We start from the raw sequence: 24704 nt of genomic DNA on the forward strand, positions 1-24704 counted from the left end.
TAACAACAATGTTCCAAAACTTTCCACAAGCAGCAGGAAGTCTGTAAGGAAATGAAACAACTTTAACATAAACTTTAAGAGACAATTCCTAGTTATAAAACTTGAACCTGTATGTGTCTTCACATGGCAGTCCAGAGTAGATTTCACTGTAAAGCTCTTCCCACATTCATCGCACTTATATGGTCTTTCCCCTGTATGGATCCGGATATGCCTAGAAATTGAAGCAGAAGGGCACAGGCAAATTTGAACATGCACAGAGAGAGATTATTTATTTGTTTACTTATTACCCAGGAGCACTCTATCATTTCATAGCTTTAGTTCCCAATGTTGTTGTTATATGGGCTTCCAAGAAATTGTATTCTGACTCTGAATATGCAAACTTCAATAACTGTTGTTTAGGAGAAGAAAAGAAATTGCTACTCCTGTTCTCAAACTCAATCTTTATGATGCCACTACAGAAATGCAAAGTCTGCTTGAGCTACCTCAGACTTTCCCAGCAAATAATAACTTAACATACATCATTTAAATTTTAATTGTCTCTGACCCCAAACGAAGGCAAACAAGGAAACATCCTGGATGTTGTATACCGCATTGTAAACTACCTGCAAACCTCTCTTGCTTCCTACTACTTATTTAACCAGAACACATGCTGAATCAACAGAGACTGTATGTAAACACACGAGTGTGCAGTAAGTGAAGTTAGATGGCAAGTCTAACGGCACCATATTGACCTTATGAGTTTCAGCAATGAGGAAGTGCTCCAACTTTGCTGTTTTGGCTTGTAACTTCCTGTACATACCTAATATGGGAATATGTCATTAACATGACATGTGACTGAGATTCAACACAATCAGATACATGATTCATTTTATAATTTAAAGAACAGAGTGAAGGACTGCCAGATATGGAAGAAAATGAGACTTTTTTTCTACAGCAGTCTGAAAAACTTCAACTGCTATTTACATAGCAATGCTAATTAGATCAGTTGTACTCGTCATGGTGCTGTTTTAATACTTATGGTGACTGAAGAATCACAATGTACAACAGATCAACATGAAAAATAGACATAAACACAAGATCACAATTATGAGAATAACACCTAGACTGAAAAATACTGGAATTTCCCTTCAAGTTATTGTATGTTTTTGCATACTCATTGTATCCAAACAAACAAAGAAAACAGCCAGATTTTCTCCTAAAAGCCCATGAAAAATGCATGATATTTACCTGACAAGGTCACTGGGCTTCTTGAAGCTCTTGGGGCAGTAACTGCAGCAATTGGCAAACTTGGGTTCTGTTTCTAGTTCCACGGCCTTGTCTTTGATCTCGCTGATTCGATCCCTCTCAGCCGCCGACTGGGCGAGGATACGCTCTGACACCGTGGCCTCCTCACCGGGATCCTTCGCCAGCTCGGCCGCCTGCTCCTCTGTGAAGGTGATGATTTCCAAACCCCTCCTCTTCGATGTCTTTTGCACCCCTTCCTCTTCCTCTTCCTCCTCCTCTTCTGCAATGTCTTGATTATCCAGACCTATAACTGTGAAATTGAAAGTCTATTAGCACCACATGTCTTTCATTTGCATGTCCCACATGTCAAACTGAGGTGCAGATGTGCAGAAAATTGACTAACAATATACACTTCACATCTGAGCAGCAGGAAATCTGCTTGAAAATTACTTAAAAATCCAAATTTTCAAAACAGTTCAACTTCAAACCTTCTGTCTATGATTTCAAAAATAATGTGTTGCATACTGATAATATCACCCCTTGTTTTTGAATCACTTTCATATTCTTACATAATTACACATCCAGATGTAATCTAGGGTGCCTTACTTTGATCCTCCACAGCATGTTCCTTCTTCATATGCTTTTTACACAGCAGGCTGGTCCTGAAGCTCTCGTCACACATGGAGCATTTGAAAGACTTGATGTGGATGATCATGTGGCGATTGAGGCTCCCATTAGTAGTGAATGAGGCATCGCAAACATTACACTTAAAGGGCTTCACTCCTGTCAGTGAGAGATGAGACAGGCAGGGGTTTCAAATTTTAAGACAGATTCCAAACTTTTTACGAAAGAAATTAAACTAAAAGCCAAATTAGAAAACTGAGTAAACTGAGAATTTACCTGATGTCCTCTGCTAAAAATTAAACAATTTCAATATTTCTAAGAACTCATTTACATTATATTTTGCTCCAATCCTGTACTGGACACATTAAGATGCTTGATTGATGATTGATTATGGGAAACAATGGAAAACTTTTTCATTTGTTATCGTGGTGTGAATAAAATGCACACCCACGCTTTCAGAGATAATACAATTTTTTTAGTAATTTAATCCTTTTAAATATTCCAATTTAAATGCAGTAGAGTATGATATATTTAATAGCGTCTGTACCTTTAAAAGGCTTTCACTTTGTTAAATGTAATTAACTGAAGAAAACATCTGGAGATTTGTCAGGACCCGCTATAAAGCAAGCTTACCTGTGTGTGTATTGAGGTGGGACTTTAGCACTCCGGCTGAAACAAAGGCTCGTCCACAGAGATTACATCTGTATGGTTTCTCCCCAGTGTGGGAGCGCACGTGTTGCTTCAGATGGCTTGACTTTTTGAAGCCCTTACTACACCAATTGCACCTGAAAATGGCAAAAAAAAAGAGAGCACCGTTTGTTGCTGTTGTTTACAATACCACTCAGAAGATTACAAATCAGATGACAAAGTAACAGACTTGAACAAGAAACTACTCATATAGCACACTGGGATGATGATGGGCATGGTTTATTTTTGAAGTAAAAGACAGGTTACCAGAAGGCCCCATTGTAATGAGGCAATGTTCTGTGCAAATTATCTACCTTCTATGCAGTTTATTGTTAATCTTAACTCACTAGTTCACTATCCGTTCAACAGCTTTCAGCTTTTCTGTAGGATAGGATACACAACATACATAACCACCAGCAGCTCCAGCTGTTTCCTCCATAATGCTAAAAAAAACAGCACTCTTTACCAGGATTCATCAGAAACCCAAGTGATGTGACTTAATCTCACTTCCTAAGCAAAATTCAGTAGAACTGATGAGCCTTTTGTTGTCAGACAAGCGTCCCCGAGCCACACAGCAGCTGGAAGGTCAAGAAAGGTTTTGTTTGTTAATTGTTGCATGAACAGGTATGAGCAACTATTAGTTATGTTGTGCGATGTTCTGAAACACTAAACACACCGTGTTGTATCCCTGTCAAGGAAAGTTGGGTGAAATGGATGCATCTTTTCTATTGGTTAAATAAACATAAATGAACTACATCAAATATTTAGAAAACATGCTTATAACACGTTTATACTGAAAAGTACCTGACTGACTTCAATATCTCATAATTTTGGTTGAAGCTTTTGTTTAAGTATTTGATACAGGGCTGGCTTATTCCAGCTGAATACCAAATAAGAGCCCAAACTCGTTAGTTTGACCTCAGTAAATAATACACTCTCTTCTAAACTTATGTGTGAATGTGTTTTACCAAAAACTTTCTACAGGGTAAAAACAACACCTCTATGTTTACGATCCACTTCGGCTAGACCTGCATAAATATTAAGATGATGTCAGGAATGAAAACATTATATGCCTGAGAAAGATAAAAATATTTTATTATTTTATTTTATTTACTTATATATTTGCTATTCCTTTCCAAGGTTCCCTCTTGTCAGAGTTGTGCCATGGCCTTCAGTCTATTCAAATCCCCTGAATGAATTCATAAAAACATTATTGTGACTCAATTCTCTCTTTGTCCAACCAGTTTCTACCTTTCACAAAAGTATGCAGCATGATAAAAGGTTCTTGGTAGGTCTGATATAGAGATGGAGAAGTGATCAAGGAGATGCCTTAGATGTAGGGGCAAACACGAATGTATCTCTGGGGCATGTCTCTAAATGGTACTGCTTTATCAAGAGAAACATTTGGGATGAGAGAGGGTGATAACAAAGGCAGGTAAAGTCATTTAAGGCAGTCACAGTGAATGCTGTAAACAATGTCTTTCATTTCCCTGGGCTCATTGTTTGTGATGGTGCCTAGTATTCATCTGCTCTGAGCCATGAAAAACATGTTTTGGGTTTTACAGAAAACAAAAAACAACGCAAACACTCCAATGAAGGAAAAGTTAGCAAACCAACAAACAAAAAGATGGTTAGTCAGACCCGCAGTAAATCTCAGAGCATAGTTTCCAAGAGTAAAATATGTAAACATCAGGAAAAATGTCTAGCATAGTGGTCTCAGTAATGGAGAGACCAGTGATCACAAAGTAACTCTCACTGATGAAAATCTTAATCTTAATCATAAAGGTTTTTTAACATCTAACCTGGTTTGCTTCTCTGTTTTTAAAGCACTTTGTTTTTCCCTGTTTTTTGATCCACAATGGATTATATAGACCAACCAGTCATCTCTTTTCTTTACTCTTACTAGTCTTTCAAAAAGAATTTGCCAAGAAAATACAAAGAGGAGGCTGGAGATGGAGAACTTGTCAGACAGAAAATGATCACTGCAGCAGCACAGCTCATCGGCCTGAGTGCTGCAATGCAATCAGGCCTAAATGGTGAAACGAATAGACAGAAGCCTCTCCTGAGTTACCTGGGGTTTGCCAAACTGCTCTCCGAGTACTCTGAGAGCACACTGAAAAAGATGTTCTGGTTGGAATAGGTGAAAATTGAACTCTTTGGCCTGACTGTCGGGTACTTTTCATGGTTAATACCATGCCTATTATGAAATGCAGATATGGCAGCATGAGGATTGGAAAGAACTGAGAGGACAATGATCAGAGTGTAAACAACATCAGAATTACTAACCATTCACTTTTTAGGAATCACTCAGACCTAAGGGTTACACTTGAAGCTGTAATTACCACTACAGTTCCTTTTACAGAGGGCTGGAGTTCAAAAGGTAAGGAGGTGGGAGCACTTTCTGAAGTTACACATACAAAAATACACAGGCGCACACACACAAAAGAAGTAAGTCAGAATTAAACCTGTAAGCTCTCTTGCTGTTGTCTTCGCTGTCATCCTGATAGTCCTGTGCTTCAGCAGTCAGTTGAAGCTCACCCTGACTGCTCTGCTGAAGAAGCCCATTCGTCTAGATTAACAAAAACAAATCAACAAAAATACACTCACTCATTTTGGTATAGACAGATACATGTAGCAGGACATTATTAGCATCAAAAATCTTATGTCTGTCTTGTCTATCTTATGATTCAAATCCGTCTTCAAAAGAATATCTTGGTAATTTGGGAGATGCTCTTATCTGCTTAATAATATGAAAGGATAGATTTTACTTGTTCTTTTATTTGTTGTTGGAGTGTTAACAATGTTAATGATGAGGGGAAAACTTGGCTTGACTCCCCAAAGTTCAAAAATCACTGAGCAGCACCACTAAAGCTCACCAATTAACATGATGTTTCTTGCTTCTTAGTTAAATCCATGCTGAAACAGAAATGCCAAAAGGACATTTTGTGGCTTTCACTGCTGTCTTCTTGATCCCACCTTTCTCCCTGTCTATCAATCTTCCTCTCAATGATACCAATGGATTTTTTGTTTTCTACTGACTGACCACAGAGAGATCTATTTCAACAGGAACAGGATTTCAAATTGCAGTTTGTGGTGCTTTTCAACGGTATTGCATTGTACTGACAAGTGTTCACTCCGTTTATCTCAGTGAGCCATATCCTCCAAAATGAATTTTGGATGTATTGCAGGACTGTTATATTGGACTGCATGATTTTCGGACTGGAACACCTTTTGGAAGTTCAAGATTGGTGGTGACTTTCCAGTGGTGGCACATCTGCAGTGATGTGTTTAATACAACCAACAAAGATTGGTTTGTCAGAGCTGAAGGGAACAGAAACCATAACAATGGAGTGGGCTACAGACAGAATATCTCAGAGCCTGTGGCCTCATGATTATGTCAACAGTGTTTGTGTGTCTGTCACTGCCAAGAGAGGGACACAAAAGTGAGACATGAGCTTTCAATCTACTTACTGTATCTAACTCAGATACTCAAACAGCGAAACTGGGAGTTCTGGCAATCACATGGATGGTCTTTGACGTGCACCATCCACCTTAAAATTTCAGACCAAATGCACCAAAATAAGCCAAAGCCACCCTCCTACCCTCAATTCACAGGACCCAAGGGATTCACAAAATACCCCCAGAGGTCCTGCGTCCCTTTCCCTGACAGGTCAGAGCTGTTTTGGCAGCACAACGGGGACCTACAAAATGTCAAGCAGGTAGTATTAACATTGTAGATGATAGGCGTGTGTAGACCCTCACTGTACAACATATAACATGTTAGAGTCTACATAACCAGCAAAACGTCTCATTTTTACTACCTACCAAGCTAACATATCTCCCATCAAGGCAAATGTAAGAAAATGTTAAAGTAGTAGTACTTTTCCTGTCTGTCCTTAAGAATCTCACCGCAATCCATTTTTTTTATACCAGGCTAAATGGCTCAACTTAAATATCATCTCTTAAATATCATTACTTAATATAATTCAGACACTCTCTATCTCTTTCTAAAGGTCTGTTTTTTAAATCTGAGAACTGGAGCCCAAGTGAATATAGTTAAGAGCTAATGTCATACTTGGAGACCATGACTCACCACCTCAGCACCAGAAACATGGAGCAGGTTCGGGGGGTGATAGCTGGAAGACAGAGCCTGAGACTCCAGGGTGCTGGAATCCTGCAGCTGCTGGACAGCAGAGAACTGGGGTTGATTGTAGGTCGATTCAGTGATGGTGAAGCCTGGAGGGAACAAACAGAATTTAAACTACAAGCAGCACTGAGCTGGACCTCGCACATCTGTGCAAGTTGGGGCGTGTGGTCATCACAATCATTTGCCAATGGATGGCGGTATGAGGATAAGTGAATATTGCATTGGATTGCATTTTTCAAACTAGGGATAAATTGCTAAAACTGTCTTTGAAAATTTTAATTGCCTAAATGATTTCAAACTTTGTTCTTCAAGACTTTCATGGAGTACAAAACAAATGTAACTACTACATAGCTCGTAAAGAAAAACAATCCAAATCTTTTCAAGACTCTGTAAATTATTTATGATTATGTAAAATATTAGCAGTGTGGCAGTCTAGCTGCTCAGTCTTCATACAATCCGTGGCAGTTTAAGACCTTCTCATTCTGCTGCAGACCCAGTATGTGAACTCCAAACAAAGCACAGCTTGAGCACCTGTGAACCAGGAGCTGCGGCAATTTGGCAAATCAGAGATAAGTGAGATAACTGTTGTGAGAAAACCGTATATTACAAATAACAAAACATTACAGGGTTTCCAACATTAACCCCAGGGACAAATGTCACAATTACTAAGAACTATGTAAACACAGGAGTGGTATACACATATGTGATTATCTGCCCTCCTCATGCTCGGTAATATGAACTTTGCACCTTTGAAAGTTTCATGACACTCGAGGCCATAAGGCCCCAAAATGATCAAATTCCAGGGCTGTGCTGGACAGATAAAAAAAAAGTAAATCTGCCTGACAGATGTTTGCTGTCAGTTGGCAATGTTGATTACAACTGCCAAAGTCCACTATTCTGATTCCAAAGGATCCAGGCTGCCAACAACCATCAGTTGGCAGGGGGAACCTGGTGAGCTAGCTGGTAGGAGTAAAGCAGCAACATTATGAGCACTACACTGAAGAGCTATACAATGGAGAGGATAGGAACAGGGACGGAGAGATAAAAGACACTTTCACAGATGCTACGTAAAATATGACCAAATTAACGGTTCTGTTTGCTGTGGTAATTGTAGTCTGGCTTTTTTCCATAACCCAAAAGTGCCTGTCTCCTTTGAAAGACTAGCTGAATGGTTTATTCTATCATTAATGTTTTTGTTTGATTGATTTTTTTTTTTAATGATAATCTAAACAGAAATATTTCAACATGGTTTCATGAGGTCAACATTTGTACAATTCACAATTAGTTAAGCGTTGCAACAGAAAACACTAGAGGGTAATAACTGGAAATATAAGTGACTTGCTACAGCTCATTATCTATTCATTTTTAATCCGAAAAATGTTTTACAAAATAAGAGATGAGTTTACCCAGATTCTCCTCTTCTTTGTCATACATAAACACACACTCAGTGGTGTATCTTCACAACAAAGCCTGCATGACTAAAATCAATGAGACAGAAAATGTTTTTGTACCTTGTGTTAGAGCTTGCTGATCAAAGGCAGGCTGAGGCAGTGCTGGTGTCTCAAACTGGCTGATATTCTGAGGCAAAGCATGTTGGGTTGTCACATATGAGTCTGTCACCGCAAAGGGAGAGAAAGAGAGCACAGCAATACAATATGTCAGTCTGGCGCTAACACTGAAATACTATTACTATTCAACACAGTATCTCATATGTGGAAATATTTTTATCAACTACAAAGTTAACTCATGCATAGTCATGCAAACTGACAGTCCCTTTGTATGCTGGGTAAATTCTAGTCTATACACTATTAAAATGTCATCAAATATACATGGCCAAGGTCAAGAGTGCTGAACCTCACTACAAGATGTGCATTTTAAAAACAAGTAGTCTGGTGTAGTCCGGAAAGCCAATCTCACAACTAGCTACAAAAAGTTAATGCTGAACACTTTTCAGAAGCAGCTAAGTTGAACTTGTTGGCTCTGAAAGCCTGGTCTTTGTAGATGGATTTTGAGGTTAGCGATGCCATGTTATTACTCTCATTGGAGTGCTGAAGCTCCACTGGAGGTAATCTAGTCATATTTTGCCTATTCAAGAATGTTTATATACTGAACAAATATACAGATCATGGAGAAGTTGACCACAATGCAAGAGTGATCTGAGGAGTTTCCATTGCTACAAAATCACACATAGCTAACATATTCTGACAAAACAGACTCCATTTCAGATTTATTCATAAATGTTTGATGAAAATGTGTCAAATTTAGTTAAATTCAGTTTTGCATCTCAGGCTTTTGACTGAATTTCCAACAGTACTCCGATCTCTTATACATATAGACTTCATACAGCCACCCCTCTGGCCCTGCCCTTGCTTACCTTCTCCTTGAACAAGGGGTTGGTCAGTCAGGGGTGCCTCCAACGTCACTTGTTGACTTCCATTCACCACCTCTGTCTGGCCCAGTCCCAGGATGCTTTGCTGTTCTGCTGAGGTAGCAGGTGGTTGCTGGAGGGAATCTCCCTCTATTTCCACCTGCATATCATGGGCAACGGGACCTCCTCCTAAGGGGTCTTCTGTTGACTGAGGCTGCAGCTGCTGGGCCAGTTCATACCTGGTTGGGAAGAACAAGGAAAAGCAGGACCTTAGATTTAAAATAGTGATTTTTATCCATTTGTGATTTTATATTTAAGGGTCTAACTAAATTTTTATTTGGACTTTCTGGTTTGTATGGAACTTCCTTGTCCCATGCTTTCAAGTATATGACAAAAGTGAAACAACACCCTGAGCAAAAAGAGCAAACACCTGTGTGTCTTCATGTGCTTCCTGCAGTTGGGTGACGACTTGAAGGTCTTCTGGCAGTAGGGACACATGTAAGGTCGCAGGTCACTGTGTGTGGTCATGTGGCGTCGCAGGCTGCCACTGGTGGTGAACGTTGTGTCGCACATCACGCACTTGTACGCCTTGAGGCCTGAGTGAGTCCTTATATGAGCCTTAAGGACCCCTGAGGAGGCAAAACCCCTACTGCACTGCAAACACTTGAAGGGCCGTTCTCCTGTATGAGACCTGAAAAAAGGATGGAAAAACTAATAAGCTAATTAGACATAAACCTGTGGCATCATTACTAAGTTTTAAACGGGACACAGAGGATAAAGCAGTAACAGTTATTAAAATGTTTAGAGCTTTTGCTGATATTTTTAACTGAAGTAATTTAAATGCAGTGATATTTGCATTAAAACCAATTTCATCAGTGAATCAAAGCAACTGTCACTAGTGACAGATATGGATCTTCTGTTTAAACTACAAGCCTTTAATCTAAACATGCCAAAAAGAAGACAAACGGAGAGGCGCGACTTAAGGCACTGCAAGGATGACAGTGCCATTATTTAGATTAACATCTCAATATTGAAATGAAGGCAAATCCAGAGAGTGTGTAATGACGCAAAGGCTAGAAAGTTTAATAGAGACACACAGATCAGAGCAATGAGCGCTTAGGCTGCTTATCATTCTTAGTGCTGTTTCTGTGTTCCATTTTATGCATGACTGACAAGAGCATTTCAAAGTTAGTTTAAATGGTATTAAAAGGTATTAGGTATTAAAACTGGGTACATATCTGTAAGGCACCTTTAAATACAACATTATAATAACAATGGGGATAAGACAATATAAACAGGTTGGTTGGACAATGTATGTTTTCAATGGAAAAACGGTGGCGTTCTTGCCTAAATACCACCGAACTGTCCTATGCACACAACTCTTTCTCCTCACACTCCCTTGTCTTGCATCAATTTCACCTCACCTCCCTTGGCACTTTAACACACCAAATTCATCAACTCCAAACTCCAAAATTCCACCATTAACGCGGAAGAAGACGCCATCTTCCCTCAACTACTATCATGTATGTCTCTCAGAAATCAAGTGGTGGATGTAACGTCTTCAGGTATAAAAAAAATTAATAAATAAAATTTTAGGCAGATAAAAAAAAAATGCTGTAAACTAAGAATGCTTTCAAAAATGAAAGTGTTAATAGTTTCTTTTCAGCACTTAACAAAATGCAGTGAATGAACAGAAGAAAAACCTAAAATCAAATCACTATTTGGTGTGACCACCCTTTGCCTTCAAAACAGCATCAATTCTTCTTCCACTTGCACACAGTTATTGAAGGAACTCGGCTGGTAGGTTGTTCCAAACATCTCGAAGAACTAACCACGGATCTTCTGTGGATGAAAGCTTCCCCAAATGCTTCTGTCTCTTCATGTAAACCCAGACAGACTGAGTGATGTTGAGATCAGGGCTCTGTGGGGGCCATACCATCACTTCCAGGACTTCTTGATCTTCTTTACGCTGAAGATAGTTTTTAATAACACTGGCTGCATGTTTGGGGTCGTTGTCCTCCTGCAGAATAAATCTCCCACCCTGATGGTACTGCATGGTGGATAAGTATCTGCCTGTATTTCTCAGCATTGAGGACACTATTAACCCTGACCAAATCTCCAACTCCATTTTCAGAAATGCAGCCCCAAACTTGCAAGGAACCTCCACCACACTTCACTTCACTATCGCCTGCAGACACTCATTACTGTACCGCTTTCGAGCCTTTCCGCAAACAAACTGCCTTCTGCTACAGCCAAATATTTGAAATTTTATCTCATCAGTCCAGAGCACCTGCTGCCATTTTTCTGCACGCCAGTTCCTACATTTTCATGCATAGTTGTGTCGCTTGGCCTTGTTTCTATGTCGGAGGTATGGCTTTTTGGCTGCAACTCTTCCATGAAGACCACTACTGGCCAGACTTCTCTGGACAGTACATGGGTGTACCTGGGTCTCACTGGTTTCTGCCTGTTCTGAGCTGATGGCATTGCTGGACATCTTCCGATTTCAAAGGGAAATAAGCTCGGTGTGTTTTTTATCTGCTGCACTAAGTTTCCTAGACCGACCACTGCATCTATGATTATCAGTGTTGCCTGTTTCTTTGTGCTTCTTCAAAAGAGCTTGAACAGCACCTCTTAAAATCCCAGTCTGCTTTGAAATCTTTGCCCGGGACAGACCTTGATGATGCATTATAACTATGTTGCATTTTGTTGCTGCGCTGAGTCTTGCCATGGTGTGTGACCTGCGATGTGAAGCTGTCTTCCACAACCCCATCTTGGTAGCAGAGTTTGGCTGTTCCTCACCCAGTTTAAAGCCTCCAACATAGCTGTTTCTGTTTCAGTTAATGACTGTGTTTCAACCTACATGTGAAATTTATGATCATTAGCACCTGACTATAATCCTACAAAATCTCTGACTTTGTGCAAGTGTACCCACAAGAATTGATGCCGTTTTGAAAGCAAAGGGTAATCACACCAAATACTTGTTGATAAAAACAATTATCATTTATATTTTACAGTATTTGCAGTATTACAGTACTCACACCTGCCTAAAACTTTTGCACAATACTGTATATTTGGGCATAAATTGTCAGTATGTTGTATATTTAGGAAATCTATAAATAAGTGGAACATTAATTAAAAAATATTTCTATTGGCCCTAAAAAAAGAAACCAATTTCTTGTACTGAACATGCAGTGACATAAGGAAGCTTTACCTGACATGCTGTTTCAGATGGCTTGATTTCTTGTAGGCCTTACTACAGTACTGGCACTTGTATGGCCGATCATTGCCCACCACATCCAGGTATTGTTGGAAAGCCAAGCGAGGGTTCTGGGATGGGATGAGGCCTGTTAAACAACATGTAGACCTTCATGTGAAATGACATTTCATATTGTGCAGACACACACGACACACAGGAAGAAACACTTTCAAGAAAACAAATGAACAATGCAGTCTACATCATCCCAAGGACAACGGGAACGGTGCGCATATGTTTACAAATGTGAGCACATGTGCAACATCACCCCACATGTATACACACATGCCTGTCAACACACACACTTACCAAAGTCAGTGATGAGGATTGGTTCCTGCAGGGGGATATCAGGCAGAGGTAGGCTACTCTTGGACACTTTGGCTTTGTTGCTTTTTCGGGGAAACTTGTGCTTCTTCTGCTGTAGGCTTTTGAAGTGAGAAGCAATGTGTGTTTTCCTGTGGCCAGATGTACGAAAGATCTTGTCACAGTGAGGGCAGGGGAAAGGACGGACACCTAGAAAAAGTGGGGAAAAATAGCGCTTTTGGAGAATTAGTATTTAGAGAATTAGACTGATTCTGACGTGTGCTTTGATCAAAAGATTGGAAGGATTAGCTACACATTACACAAAAATATATCAGTAGTTACTACCCCTAACCTATTCAGAAAAAAAAATATGAAAGTCACACATAAACCGAAAAAGTAAGCAAGCTCATACAATTTTATTTAATTTTTGTCTGCAAAAGGTTACAAAGCCTTTCAGTTAGCGGGAGACAATATTAATTTATATGAAACCAAATGACAACACAAGTAGAAGTGACAAAGACATAAAACTGTTTAAGCACAAGGTTTTGGTGAGAGATACAGCTGAGAACATATTTATCAAAAACTTTAGCTTAGAGCTAACACATAACCAGAACTAAACACCTGATATAGACAGTGCCATTACATAGCAATTAGAGAGTCAATAACTAATGCACAGACGCACATAATGAACTGTTACACAGTTACTTGTTTATTTGTTTATTCACTCTAATGACATTTCATGTCCAGTGAATGATTCTTTAAGGTTATCCCTCTAAGAAGGAGCAAAAACAGAATGATTGCATACACACAAATGCAAATCAGGTCTCTAGCTGTAGCAGCACAACTATATTTACACAGGTCCAGCTTTTGTAATTTCTTTTAGAATTTATAATATATAGCTAAATGATAATAGAGGCTGCCAGGACACTGAAAGCATTGTGGTGAAAGTTCATATACTGTAGGTCTCCTTAACTTTTGCACATAATATACTTTTTAACAGGAGCATGAAAGTGAAATAAGTATGCTCAAGTGTTCATTTTACTTTGGCTTTAAACATAACCTATTCATGAAGTGGACCTGCTTCTCACCTGTATGCAGACGCATGTGTACTTTCATGCTGCCAGAAGTGGAGAAGCACTTCAGACAGCACTGACACTCAAAGGCCTTGATGCCCGTGTGCGTTTTCATGTGTGCTGTGAGGGTACTTTTGACAGCAAAAGCTCTGAAGCACTGTTTGCACTTGAAAGGCTTCTCGTGGGTGTGGATGCGGATGTGGCGAACAAGATCGCTGGGCTTCTTGAACTCCTTGGAGCAGTATGGGCAGCCATGCCAGCGCACACCATTCTCCTCCCTGATGGAGCCTGTAAAGAAAGGAAGAGTGAAGAGGCTCTCCAGTGTTTCTGTCAGTAGATGACTTCTTGTGGCATTATGATTACATTTTCAATGAAATCATTGAGTGCCTAGTCTGAAAACTGACATGACATTTCTTATTTAATTTGAACAGTAAATAGATTTTCAAGCAGCATTGGGATTTACTGAGTAATCTTTTCTGCAGCAAAGTTTATGTTCTGCAATATTCCCCCTACCTGGCATCTGTATAGGCTTCTTGAAAATGCTCCTTTTCTTCTCCCTGACTGGTTTGTCAGGACCTTGTACTTTCTTGCTTTCTACTGCAGCACCCTCAGTGGTCTGATTCTGTGACTCTCTGGAGGTGGCATCACCCTGCGGTTGGACCACACTAAGTCCACTGTTCTCCAGAGCTTGCTATAGAAACAAAACAGAAAACAACAATGTATTCCAAATACAAACAACAATCATTTAAGGAATTATTATGACTGTAGATTTAACAATTTGGGGAATGGATTGTAAAAATGTGTCAAGTATTAACAAAAAAATAAGTCCTGGTCCAAAGCTCGATAATAATCATGTTTCTGAGACGGAAATAAAAGGCTCAATTAAAGTCTCCAGCAGTATTGCTTTAAAAAGCTTCCTGGTCCAAATGCATAATTACACCATCTCCTTCTCCCAGGATGGATCAGGTTTCCAGTGCTGTGAAAAGTTCCACCTTTCAGTCACCAACGAAAAGCAGGTCATTTGGCTTCAAACAAACATAATTTCAGGGACAGAGGGAGAGAGCTTCTGGAAAACATTTCTTTATTTCATCTCTTTGTCTGTGTAAAAATATATTCCCACCGTGGGTCCTCATTTCCACATAAATGGTTTCACTAACATTTGGAGAAAATAAAACTGACTGATGTGTATGTATGTGTGTGAGTATGTGTGTGTGTGTGAGAGAGTCTCTTACAAAGACAAGGAGATAACCTAAATGATGAGTTTTTGCTCTTCCTCAAATCTTGTGCATGTCACACTGAGGGGTTGGAGATGGAGTTAAAGCTCTAATGTTAGCATCTGACTCATACTGTAGGTTAGCTTTCAGACATGTTCTTCTCAGTCTGTCTGCAGGGTTGTGAATACTATGGTCTGTTTTGTTCTGGTCATCTCATTTACTGAGTGCATGAATGTCCTTTGCTCACCTGCAGGATGTCCTGGTTGATGGCAGTTTCCATGGTGATAGCTGGCTCTTGAGGTTGGGGCTGTGCTGCCTCTCCACTGACCTGTTCAGACAGCTCTAAGAGTTGCTGGATGACGTCTGTCACCCCCTCGCCCCCCTCTGACCCTCCAGGGGCCTGACTTGTTGTCTCTGTCTCCTAAGGGAGGAGAGGATGGAGAACGGACTGAAAAGGACACCAATTTTTATTAGGGGGGTCTATGGGGATATAGAATTAGCAGAGCAATGGGCATTACAGATCAAAATGTTAATTAGTTTCTACATCTGTAAGAATCAATGACACTATGACATATCATGACCATGCCAACAAAGACATTGATGTCAACACAGACAGTGACCTTGGTTACATATACAGGATTAGTTTGTCTGTGAATATGTGGCATGTCACTAATCACTAAACTGTAATTAATAAGCAGTAATTAATCACCTGACAATTACCAAATAATGTTGACACATTATTATCATTGTTGTAAACAAGGGAGGTCATCATTAAGAAGACTGAAAGGCTCTATGCTGCACTTCAGAATGTCTGCCAGGTCCATTTCTGGATTTATGGCATACTGGAAATTGATTAACCGGAAGAAACATCTCTAATTCTGTGCTGCTCTTTTAGAGCAAATGGAGCTGAAGCTTTTCAAGTCACATCATCATTTTCTATCAAAAAAGAAGAATATAAAAAAAAAACTTCTGGAAAGAGAAGCAATGAGGGAAATACAGTGTGACAGAATTCACAATGGTCTTATCTAACAAACAAAGCAAGTAAAAAATTTCAAGATTTGTCAAAAAAATGGGTTTTTTTTAATTATCAATCAATTATATTTCAAGTAGATGCCTCTTTATCTGCTATAGGGAAAAGGAATGTGATGTCACCAACAGCATCAACATCAGTCATTTTTGCAGGATACAGACAAACACCTGTATATATACTCAAAGTGGACGCTGGGCGGATGAAGTGTTTTCTACATACTGCTCTCTTACCGGAGTGCTGGAGGGCACCTCAATCACAGAGATGTGCATCTTGCTAATGTGAGCATTCAGACTGCCCAGCTTCTTGAAAGAACAGCTGCAGTCCATACACGGGAACAGCGGTACGCCTTTAGACTGTAACAGAACATAAACATTATTATCTTTGGCTGCTACTTGTATGTTTTGCTGTTCAAGCTTCCCTCCAGGCACTAAGCATTCCTGAAAATATTGTTATTTCAGAAATAAAAGTATGATGATTATCGGAAACCGGTAACTACCAAATGTACTGAAAGCATCATGATGTAGTTAGTAATAATTAATGGATTCCAGAGATGAATTAAACTGTTTGCTCTTGTCAGCGGCCTAGGCCTGAAGGCTGCTGTATCGATGTGCATTCTGTTTTATTAAGAAATAAAAGTTATGAGTATATTTGCCTTTTATTCTTAGATCTTATTTAAAAAACTTTTCAGTCAAATGCAAGTTCTTCAAGAACTGTACAAGACTGAGTACATTCATTAATAGGTACATATTAAGAGTACTTATATCTTTTAGGGAGTCAGCTGATGGTATATGTAGGAGTCAGGAACAGCTCTAATGTGAATATCACTACCTGATGGCTTATACCATGATGTAAACAATACACAATGCTTTTGAAACAGATTAAAAATTAGAGACGTAAGTGTGCTCACTTAGGGTGAAAACTGGAAGTATAAAAAAAGAAGTTAAAAAATCTTACAAAGTAAACTGTTTGCATGAGAGTTGAAGATATACATACATACACAACTGTACACAACTGCACACTGTACACAACTGCACAGATGTGAGGCTTAGTGAATTATGACTGCTATTATACTCAAATGCCATAAATTCACAGAAATTCAGATTTAAACATACCACCCTGTCATAATATAAAAAAATAACAGCTTTTTTTTACCTGTTTCTCTACTCATATCCTGCAGCTGATTTTGGCTCACAGGTGAAAAACTTTTTCCCAGCTTTACTGCCACAATGTGTAATGACCAAAGATTTTAGATGCCTTTTTGTATGCAGACAGTGTTATTGTCTGAACATACCCACTCACTACATCACCCAACACTTTAACTTGCCCAAAATGGGGCATAAGGTTCACTTTGGCCTGCCAAATATTACTAATGAAAACAATTTTTGAAAAATTATAATAATATTCATTCTGCTTTATTTTGTGTGAGGAAAAATGTTTTAAAATATAGAGAATCCCTAATAATTTATCTTTCAAAATCTGAGGACAGTGTGGGCAGAGTGACATTCTGGAAGTCAGTCAATGGGAAGCAGGTACCATTTTGCATCTTAACAATACAATACAATGGGTGCTGTCTGTGGTGAACCACCAAGTTTCAGTTTTGGCTCTCCAAGGGAAAAAGTTTGCACACAACTGCTTTATTGGATTTAACCATGAAGATTTTACTCCCCTGGCTCCTGAATATGCATCTGTTCATGTAATCTATTGCGAATAACGTCTGACCATTATTTATTCATAAAGTCAGTCAATCATAAGGATAAACTCCACGAGGAACAGGAAAGCTGAAGAACACTTGTGAAAATTAGATGCATTATTCAAATGGTCCTGCTGTTTGGCTTTCCAGAAGTAATTCAATCAACTGGCACCATCGCAGGCTTTTAGCATAGAATACACAATCATGTGAGCATGGGTGGGGGGGGCATTCAGTTTTTTTTCACATATATTTTGGTCAAAAGACAAAGAGCAAGGAAAGAGGTGCCGATATGTTTGTACAGTTGAATTCATTTCCTGTGCTTCTTTTCAAGAGGCATAATGTAAAGTCAGTATTAAAGGTTAACATTCTCAGTCATCCTGGTCATGGTTATTCAAGGAGGGTTGAATCAAGGTCAACTAGATTGGGTTGTAAAAACCTAAGAAAGTTTTGCCTCTCCTCCAAGGGGCTCCTTTAGTTCTAACTGACTGGTGGGGAGTCCCAGGGATTTAGCCTCTGTAGGGTCATCATCAAGGTCTCTGATACCACCTTTGTTAGTACTCCTGGCTGTTCTATCACAGAAGTCCTTGGGGCACCTGAGACCAAGTGTAAATGACAGTTGTTGGAATTGTCATATGAGGCCAAATGTGAATGCTTGTTAAATCTCCTGGGACAGTTTGAAAGGACAGGATTGGATGACATGGATTAAGTAGTGTCACAGACCTCCTCCTCTCTTGAGGAGATTATGCATATCACCTCTCGATTAAATTCATAACTGCCAATAAGTGACTGCATACATATTCATCCCTTCAAGTCGGTATTTAGTAGCTGCACCTTTTTTCTCCACAATCAGGCTTGCACATTTGGATGCTGCAATTTTACTCCATTCTTCTTTGCAAAACTGCTCAAGCTCTGTCAGGTTGCATAGGGATCGGGTGCGAACAGTCCTTTCGAAGTCCTGCCACAAAGTCTTTATTGAATTGAGGTCTGGGCTTTGACTCGGCCACTTCAGAACATTCGCCTTGTTGTCTCTCCTTGCAGTCTGATGGCCCTTGGATTCTCCAACATGCCTTTGGGCAAACTCTAGTCGAGATTTAACAAGATCTTAAACAATGGTTTTTCTCCCATAAAGCTTTGACTGGTGAAGAACCCGCACAACAGCTGTTGTATGCAGAGTCCCATCTCAGCTGCTGAAACTTTTAACTCCTTCTGAGTAATCATAGGTGTCTTGGTGGCCTCCCTCACTAGCCTCCTTCTTGCATGACCAGCCCGTTTGTGAAGACGGTCTGCTCTAGGCAGATTTACACATGTACCATATTCCTTCCATTTCTTAATTGATGGATTTAGCTGAACTCCATGAGATGGTCAGTGATGTGAACATTTTTTGTATCCATCCCCAGCTATACTTTTCAATAACTTTTCCTCTGAGTTGTTGAGTGTTCTTTTGTTTTCATGGTGTAATTGTAGACAGGAATACTGATTAACTAGTGACCAGACCTTTCAGACACAGGTGTCTTTACACTACAATCACTTCAGACACATTCAACGCATTCAGATGATTTCCATTTCATTAACTGCGAGACTGCTAGCACCAACTGGCTGGATCTCTGCTGAATTAGGCCAGTCAATTTAAAGAAAGTGAATATTTATGCAATCACTTGTTTTATATTTTTAATTAATTATTATTACTTTGTATAAATCTGTAATCACTTTGACATTAAAGAGTTATATACACATTTTTGTCAAAAGGTACATTGACTATGATTCCATTTTTAAAAGCAATGAACATTTATAAAAGCAATAAACTTCCAAGGGGGTGAATACTTTTTATAGGTACTGTATGTTCAAACACACCTATGAACCACTGTGACACGGTGACTAAGATTTTTTTTCTCAAATTTTCAGAAGTCAGAGCCTAAAAACCAAATTGCTGTGGAGCTTGGTGTGCAAGCACAAAGCATCTTTTCTACTTTAAGACTCTGTTACCTTTTTAACAAAATGCAACAGCACTGAGGATTGTGGTATATTCACTGATGGAGGACCCACAGACAGTTTACTCAGACCAGAGTGTAGCTTTATTGTAAGCAGTAATCAACTATGAGCTACTCCCATCACTATCACTTTACCCATTAATGAGCTTTATTAACAAACCCTACAAAAAGGACACCTACACACATGAGAATTCATTACCTGTAAACATGGACATTTGGGCACCTGGGGAGAACTTTCATGTGAACAGCTCTTTCGACCTCTCAGCCACAGTTTGCCACTTAGAGGAAGTGACCACAGTGGCAGAGCACCGCTGCAGAGACCCAAGCCCAGGCTAAATTAGGATGGATAAATCAGTAGGGCTCTTTAAAATTGGCCGATGTGAGGGGCTTACAAAAAAGAAGAAAGAGATGAGGAACAAAGAGCTGCAATCTCACCTCATTCCATTTTCAACAAACAATACGGCAAGGTTTCCCGCAGCAGTGAACGTAACAAGCTGTGAGCATGAGGCTGGATAATTTAGTGTGTGAATGGGAGAATTGCACAAAAAGAAACCAAAATATCTTGGACAACAACTGGAATAAAAGAGATGATACTGAATTATCATGACATGGTAAACTGTGTGATAAGTCCAGTTAGAGTACCTGATATTTTCTCTATAGCAGTATGTTGAGTCCATAAATTGAAACCATTATCAGGCTTGGCTCTCTAAAGGCCACTTAGTTTTTGGTTTCCTGTTCTCATCTTGGCTAATGAAGATAGGGAGCATCTTTGCAAGCAAACAGTAAACACTGGACTGTCATTAATCATTTCAATTTAAAAGCACTTTTACTGAGGGCATTCACTCATTGCGCTTAGCTATTCTATACTAAACTGAAATACAAGATAATTGCTGTCTACAAAATTTTGTGTTTTGTGTGAGTTAAGTGCCACAGAGCTAATAACCATGTAAACAACAACAATTTTATCCTGAGGTTTCTATATACAACATTCATTGCTAGTAGACAGCACACTAGAGCACCAGCTTCTCAGACCATAACAAATGGGTATTTCAGCCACACATAACCCTCATCAGAAACAGCCATCACATCACTCTTCTTAAAGCCACCAGACTTCATTGACATAAACAGTGAACAATCACCAGTTCTGGTTTGGTAGAAATAACCCCTTAATTCACAAAGCTAGATTTGAAAATGTTCAGGCTCTACATGCCAGTTTTTCCTGCTGTATATTAGCATCGCATTCAGCTTCAGATCAAGCACTCACGGAAAGCATGCAAAGAGAAGGTCAATGAAAAAATAAATAAATAAAACTGCATCTGTTTATTCTACTACATACAATACTGTCACTAATGAACAAGTTAACTGCGAATCACATTATCCTCTTGCTCTTGGTTGTACTGAGATATCAGGTGACAAATACAGCACAGTGTTACAAACACGGCAGCAAAGTTATATTCAGGCCAATATGTCGGTAAATACTTTGTGCTGATGTGGTGTATCCTGTTATGATTTGTGGCAAAGCAGTGTCACATTTCATTAAACAGGCCTGCTAAAGCAAGCTCAATAAAAGTGATTTCGAGACAGTCATCACTTGTGGTATTCACTTAATTTGGGCACCCACTCTCACTGCCGTGTGGGAGGTCACTCTCGTTGTCTCTATATAATTGCAGAGAGGGCCAACAGTTTCACAGTAAGGAACTTGTGTGAATTAAAAACTTTCTTCAATCAGTCAAGTCTCATATGAGCACCATAATCTCAATTATTCCACCTTGTTCAAAGATGTGGTGTCACATCATAAAGAGATTGTTCATCTACAGTACTAAATGAAGTAAATATTCTTAGCTGGATAATTTGCTTTCAATCCTTTAGTACTGTGCTCTTACCTCAGAATGAACTCTCTGAACATGGGAGTGCAAATTGCCCTTCTGGGAGAAGGAAGCTGGGCAGAACATGCAGAGATGAGGTTTCTCTCCAGTGTGTCTCGCCATGTGAGTCTGCAGCACCACCTTCTGGTTGAAAGCCTTGCCGCAATGTGTGCACTTGTAGGGTCTCTCACCTGAAGGGAAGTGCAAGGTCAGGTCAAACACAGGTCAAACTGAATCCATTTGAATTGCTGGAAACACTACAATTTCTAGAATCTAATAAAATATCAATAACTTCAAAATAGAATGAAAATAGTGAAAGCTAGGGATAAATACTGGGGTCTGAGGATATCCTTGATTAATATTATTGCTACTATTAATCATATTAATATATTTCATAAAAAGATCTTTTGAGTTTTGTGTAATTAGGCGAGTAAATTATTGTAAGCATTTTTGCAAGCTGAAACATTTTCAACAGTTTACACATATTACATCTCATAGAAATTTAATACATAAGGACAAAAAAACATATGACACACTGGTTGTGTCCTTCTTTAGGACTTAAAATACTCAGCTCGACAAAGTCGGTCTACAGTAATTCATCCCGCAATATCAATCATATTCAAAAAAAAACTAATTTTGTGCCAGTGTGACTGTGCAATTTTGTCACCATGGCACCAACATAAGGCTATCTCCGGTATTATTTGAGAGCCTGAAAAAGGATGACTCAACTTCTATACCCACTCTTCTGTGAGGTCACAGAGAGTGAGAGAGCAAAGCACAGAGTGTGTCTGTTGTTTCCCAAAGCAACTCTTCACCTCATCAGCTTAAGAGCTGTTTCAGATTCGAGGCTCTATCCGCAATTAGTCATCCAGCCAGTCAACCAAACAAATTAACATGTGGATGATGTGTAAACAACATGTGGGTGGAAGCTGCTGGCTACATTACCTGAACCCGGACCAGCTAAGCAAGTGCACATCCCCACAACAATATTGGAATTTAAACAGCATATCAAAATTCTACCCACACAATGTCTCTGCACCTGAGTGATGAACTGAGCTGAGGTGTAAAGTCCCTCGGAAGTGGAGGGTAATTGTAGCAAACTGCTCTTGAGTTGGTGGTTTTATGTTGTGGAGAAAAACTTAATCAGAGAAAGTCCAATTAAGAAAGAAAAATGTGAGTAATATAATACTACCTAGAATTAAATTTAAGGACCATTAGAAAAAAAAACCACACAAATTCAAAACAAAAAACTCCCCAAGCACCCAGATGGTACAACATGATGCCAGTGCCCACCCACACCTCAGAAAACATCCACTTCAGGTTTTGCAGAAGCTGCAAAACAACACTGTCAACATCACTACAATAGTTGTATTTAACATAAACATGTCATACTCTTCTCTGTGCTTTTCACTCACCCGTGTGTATCCGTATGTGCCTAACAAGCTGGCTGGGCTTTTTGAAAGCCTTTCCACAGTGATGGCAGCTGTTTGTAAACCCACTGCGGTCAATGTTTTTCTTGTAGTTTCTGGAACTAGAGGTGAGTGGCCTGCGAAGAGAGTAAACACAAAAAAATATAAATAGATTCAAGGCATGGCAAAGCAAGTTGATTTGTATAACACCTTTCAATAAGGCGATTCAAAGTTCTTTATGAAAGGCATTAAGAAAAAAATGCAAGACAATGTAAAGTGACACACTAGGCACAAAGTGCTTTCAGAATGAACCACTCTTATTTTGATACTATTTTTATGCTTTTTGTACACTGAATTGTTTTTGTTTTGCTGCAACATAAAATTACATGCCTTATCTGTACACAATGGCTCTATAGCTTCTGTCCATGTCAGCTCCTTGGATACTGTTAGCCTTGTCAGGTATTTTTGGTTTCCAGTTCAAACCACATCTGATGTGCAGTTTTCAGTTGCTCAAGCATTTAATGAAATACTGAAATCCTTCCCAGTTTTGCTGCTACTGTTGTTGCAAGGCTCTTTTTTGAATTTAGTTTTACTGTTTAATTTTCACTAGTATTAGCCTAAAGAGAGTCTGTATGCAACACTGGGCTCTGCTGCCCTTTTATAAGCTGTTTTAGGCCTTTATTTGCGTTAATGAAAAACTGCCTGCCTGATTAAGAACTTGCTGTTCACTGAATGCCATGGCAGACTCCATGTCCTCACGCTATCAGTAAAAGCTTTTTAAAAATATCAGATATTACACTTTGATGGAGGTCACGCAGTTCGTGAGTAAAATCAAAATGCAACAAAACCTGCTCACAACCCAAAAGGTATGAGAATAGCTTTTAAATATAAAGTGTTAGTGTCTTGATGGTCTAACTGTTGACTGTTGATGGTCTAAGGTTGCTTTTAACAGCTCTTGGAATCCCTTTTAACTTCCTCCTGACTTGGTCAAATAAAATAAATCTGTATGAGGCATGGTGCCTGACCTCATCTTGACGTGACTCTTCATGTGCTCCTTGAGGTGTGCAGATGTCTTGAATTCCTTGTCGCAGGTCTTGCAGGAGTAGACCTTGATGCCTGACAATTCTTTACGGTGCTCCTCCAAGTGCAGAGAGAGCTGGCTCTGAAGAACAAACTCATCTCCACACTCTGCACAGATTAAATTCTGCAGGGTTTGCAGAGCAAAGGTCGTTGAGGAGACAAAATAGAAAAATTAAATTCTTCCCAATGAGCAGTAAAAAAAATTCTAATCAATGGTTTTATATTTGATTGGTCGGCGGGACTAACCTCCTCCTTCTCATGCAGCATGATATGAGATTTAAGGCTGGCGATGCGGGAGAACTTTTTATTGCACACCGGGCAGGTGAAGTCTGAGGTTGTGTGTGTGGATTTGTGGAGTATGAGGTTGAACTCCACATTAAATGTCTGTGGGCAATGGTCACATCGATGAGGCTGCAAAGGAAAGAGGACAAGTTAAAGAAGGTAGTCAATATTGCCAGTGTAAATGAGCTCTGACGTCCCCCTCTGCAATCCAGTCCTTCTGGCTTTTAATTCTCACTCTTGGTGAAAACAGAGTGATTGATGGAGGCGCTGCTTTAACTGACTTAAACAACTACATCTGCTGTAAATCTGGAGAGCTGTTTCTCCATACTCTCTGTTGTCCTACTAAATAAAAAGCGCTCTTTAGAATCACGGATGAAGTTCCTCCAAATAACAGGTGTGTTAAAACATATCTGAATTTATCAGCTAATCTTAAACAATGTTTTATGTGAGGGTATTCTGTTTGTAGG

At 39.4% G+C, this 24704-nt stretch overlaps 1 protein-coding gene across 1 annotated transcript in view; it reads right to left on the reverse strand.

Annotated features, from left to right (window-relative positions):
* The window catches only part of LOC124064479 (zinc finger protein 236-like), a 52324-nt gene that overhangs the window by 21828 nt on the left and 5792 nt on the right, over nt 1-24704 (reverse strand). Inside the window, exons 3-21 of the mRNA XM_046398978.1 lie at nt 24202-24366; nt 23901-24079; nt 22882-23012; nt 21485-21657; nt 16154-16276; nt 15141-15314; nt 14193-14370; nt 13695-13967; nt 12613-12816; nt 12262-12394; nt 9481-9741; nt 9057-9289; nt 8194-8295; nt 6629-6771; nt 5001-5104; nt 2482-2633; nt 1831-2007; nt 1228-1534; nt 108-211 (exon numbers count right to left, since the gene is read on the reverse strand). Coding sequence (XP_046254934.1) covers nt 108-211; nt 1228-1534; nt 1831-2007; nt 2482-2633; nt 5001-5104; nt 6629-6771; nt 8194-8295; nt 9057-9289; nt 9481-9741; nt 12262-12394; nt 12613-12816; nt 13695-13967; nt 14193-14370; nt 15141-15314; nt 16154-16276; nt 21485-21657; nt 22882-23012; nt 23901-24079; nt 24202-24366 — 3316 coding nt within the window. The remainder of the gene's footprint in view (nt 1-107; nt 212-1227; nt 1535-1830; nt 2008-2481; nt 2634-5000; nt 5105-6628; nt 6772-8193; nt 8296-9056; nt 9290-9480; nt 9742-12261; nt 12395-12612; nt 12817-13694; nt 13968-14192; nt 14371-15140; nt 15315-16153; nt 16277-21484; nt 21658-22881; nt 23013-23900; nt 24080-24201; nt 24367-24704) is intronic.

Source organism: Scatophagus argus, chromosome 9 (genome assembly GCF_020382885.2).
Source record: "Scatophagus argus isolate fScaArg1 chromosome 9, fScaArg1.pri, whole genome shotgun sequence".
Lineage (NCBI taxonomy): Eukaryota > Metazoa > Chordata > Actinopteri > Scatophagidae > Scatophagus > Scatophagus argus.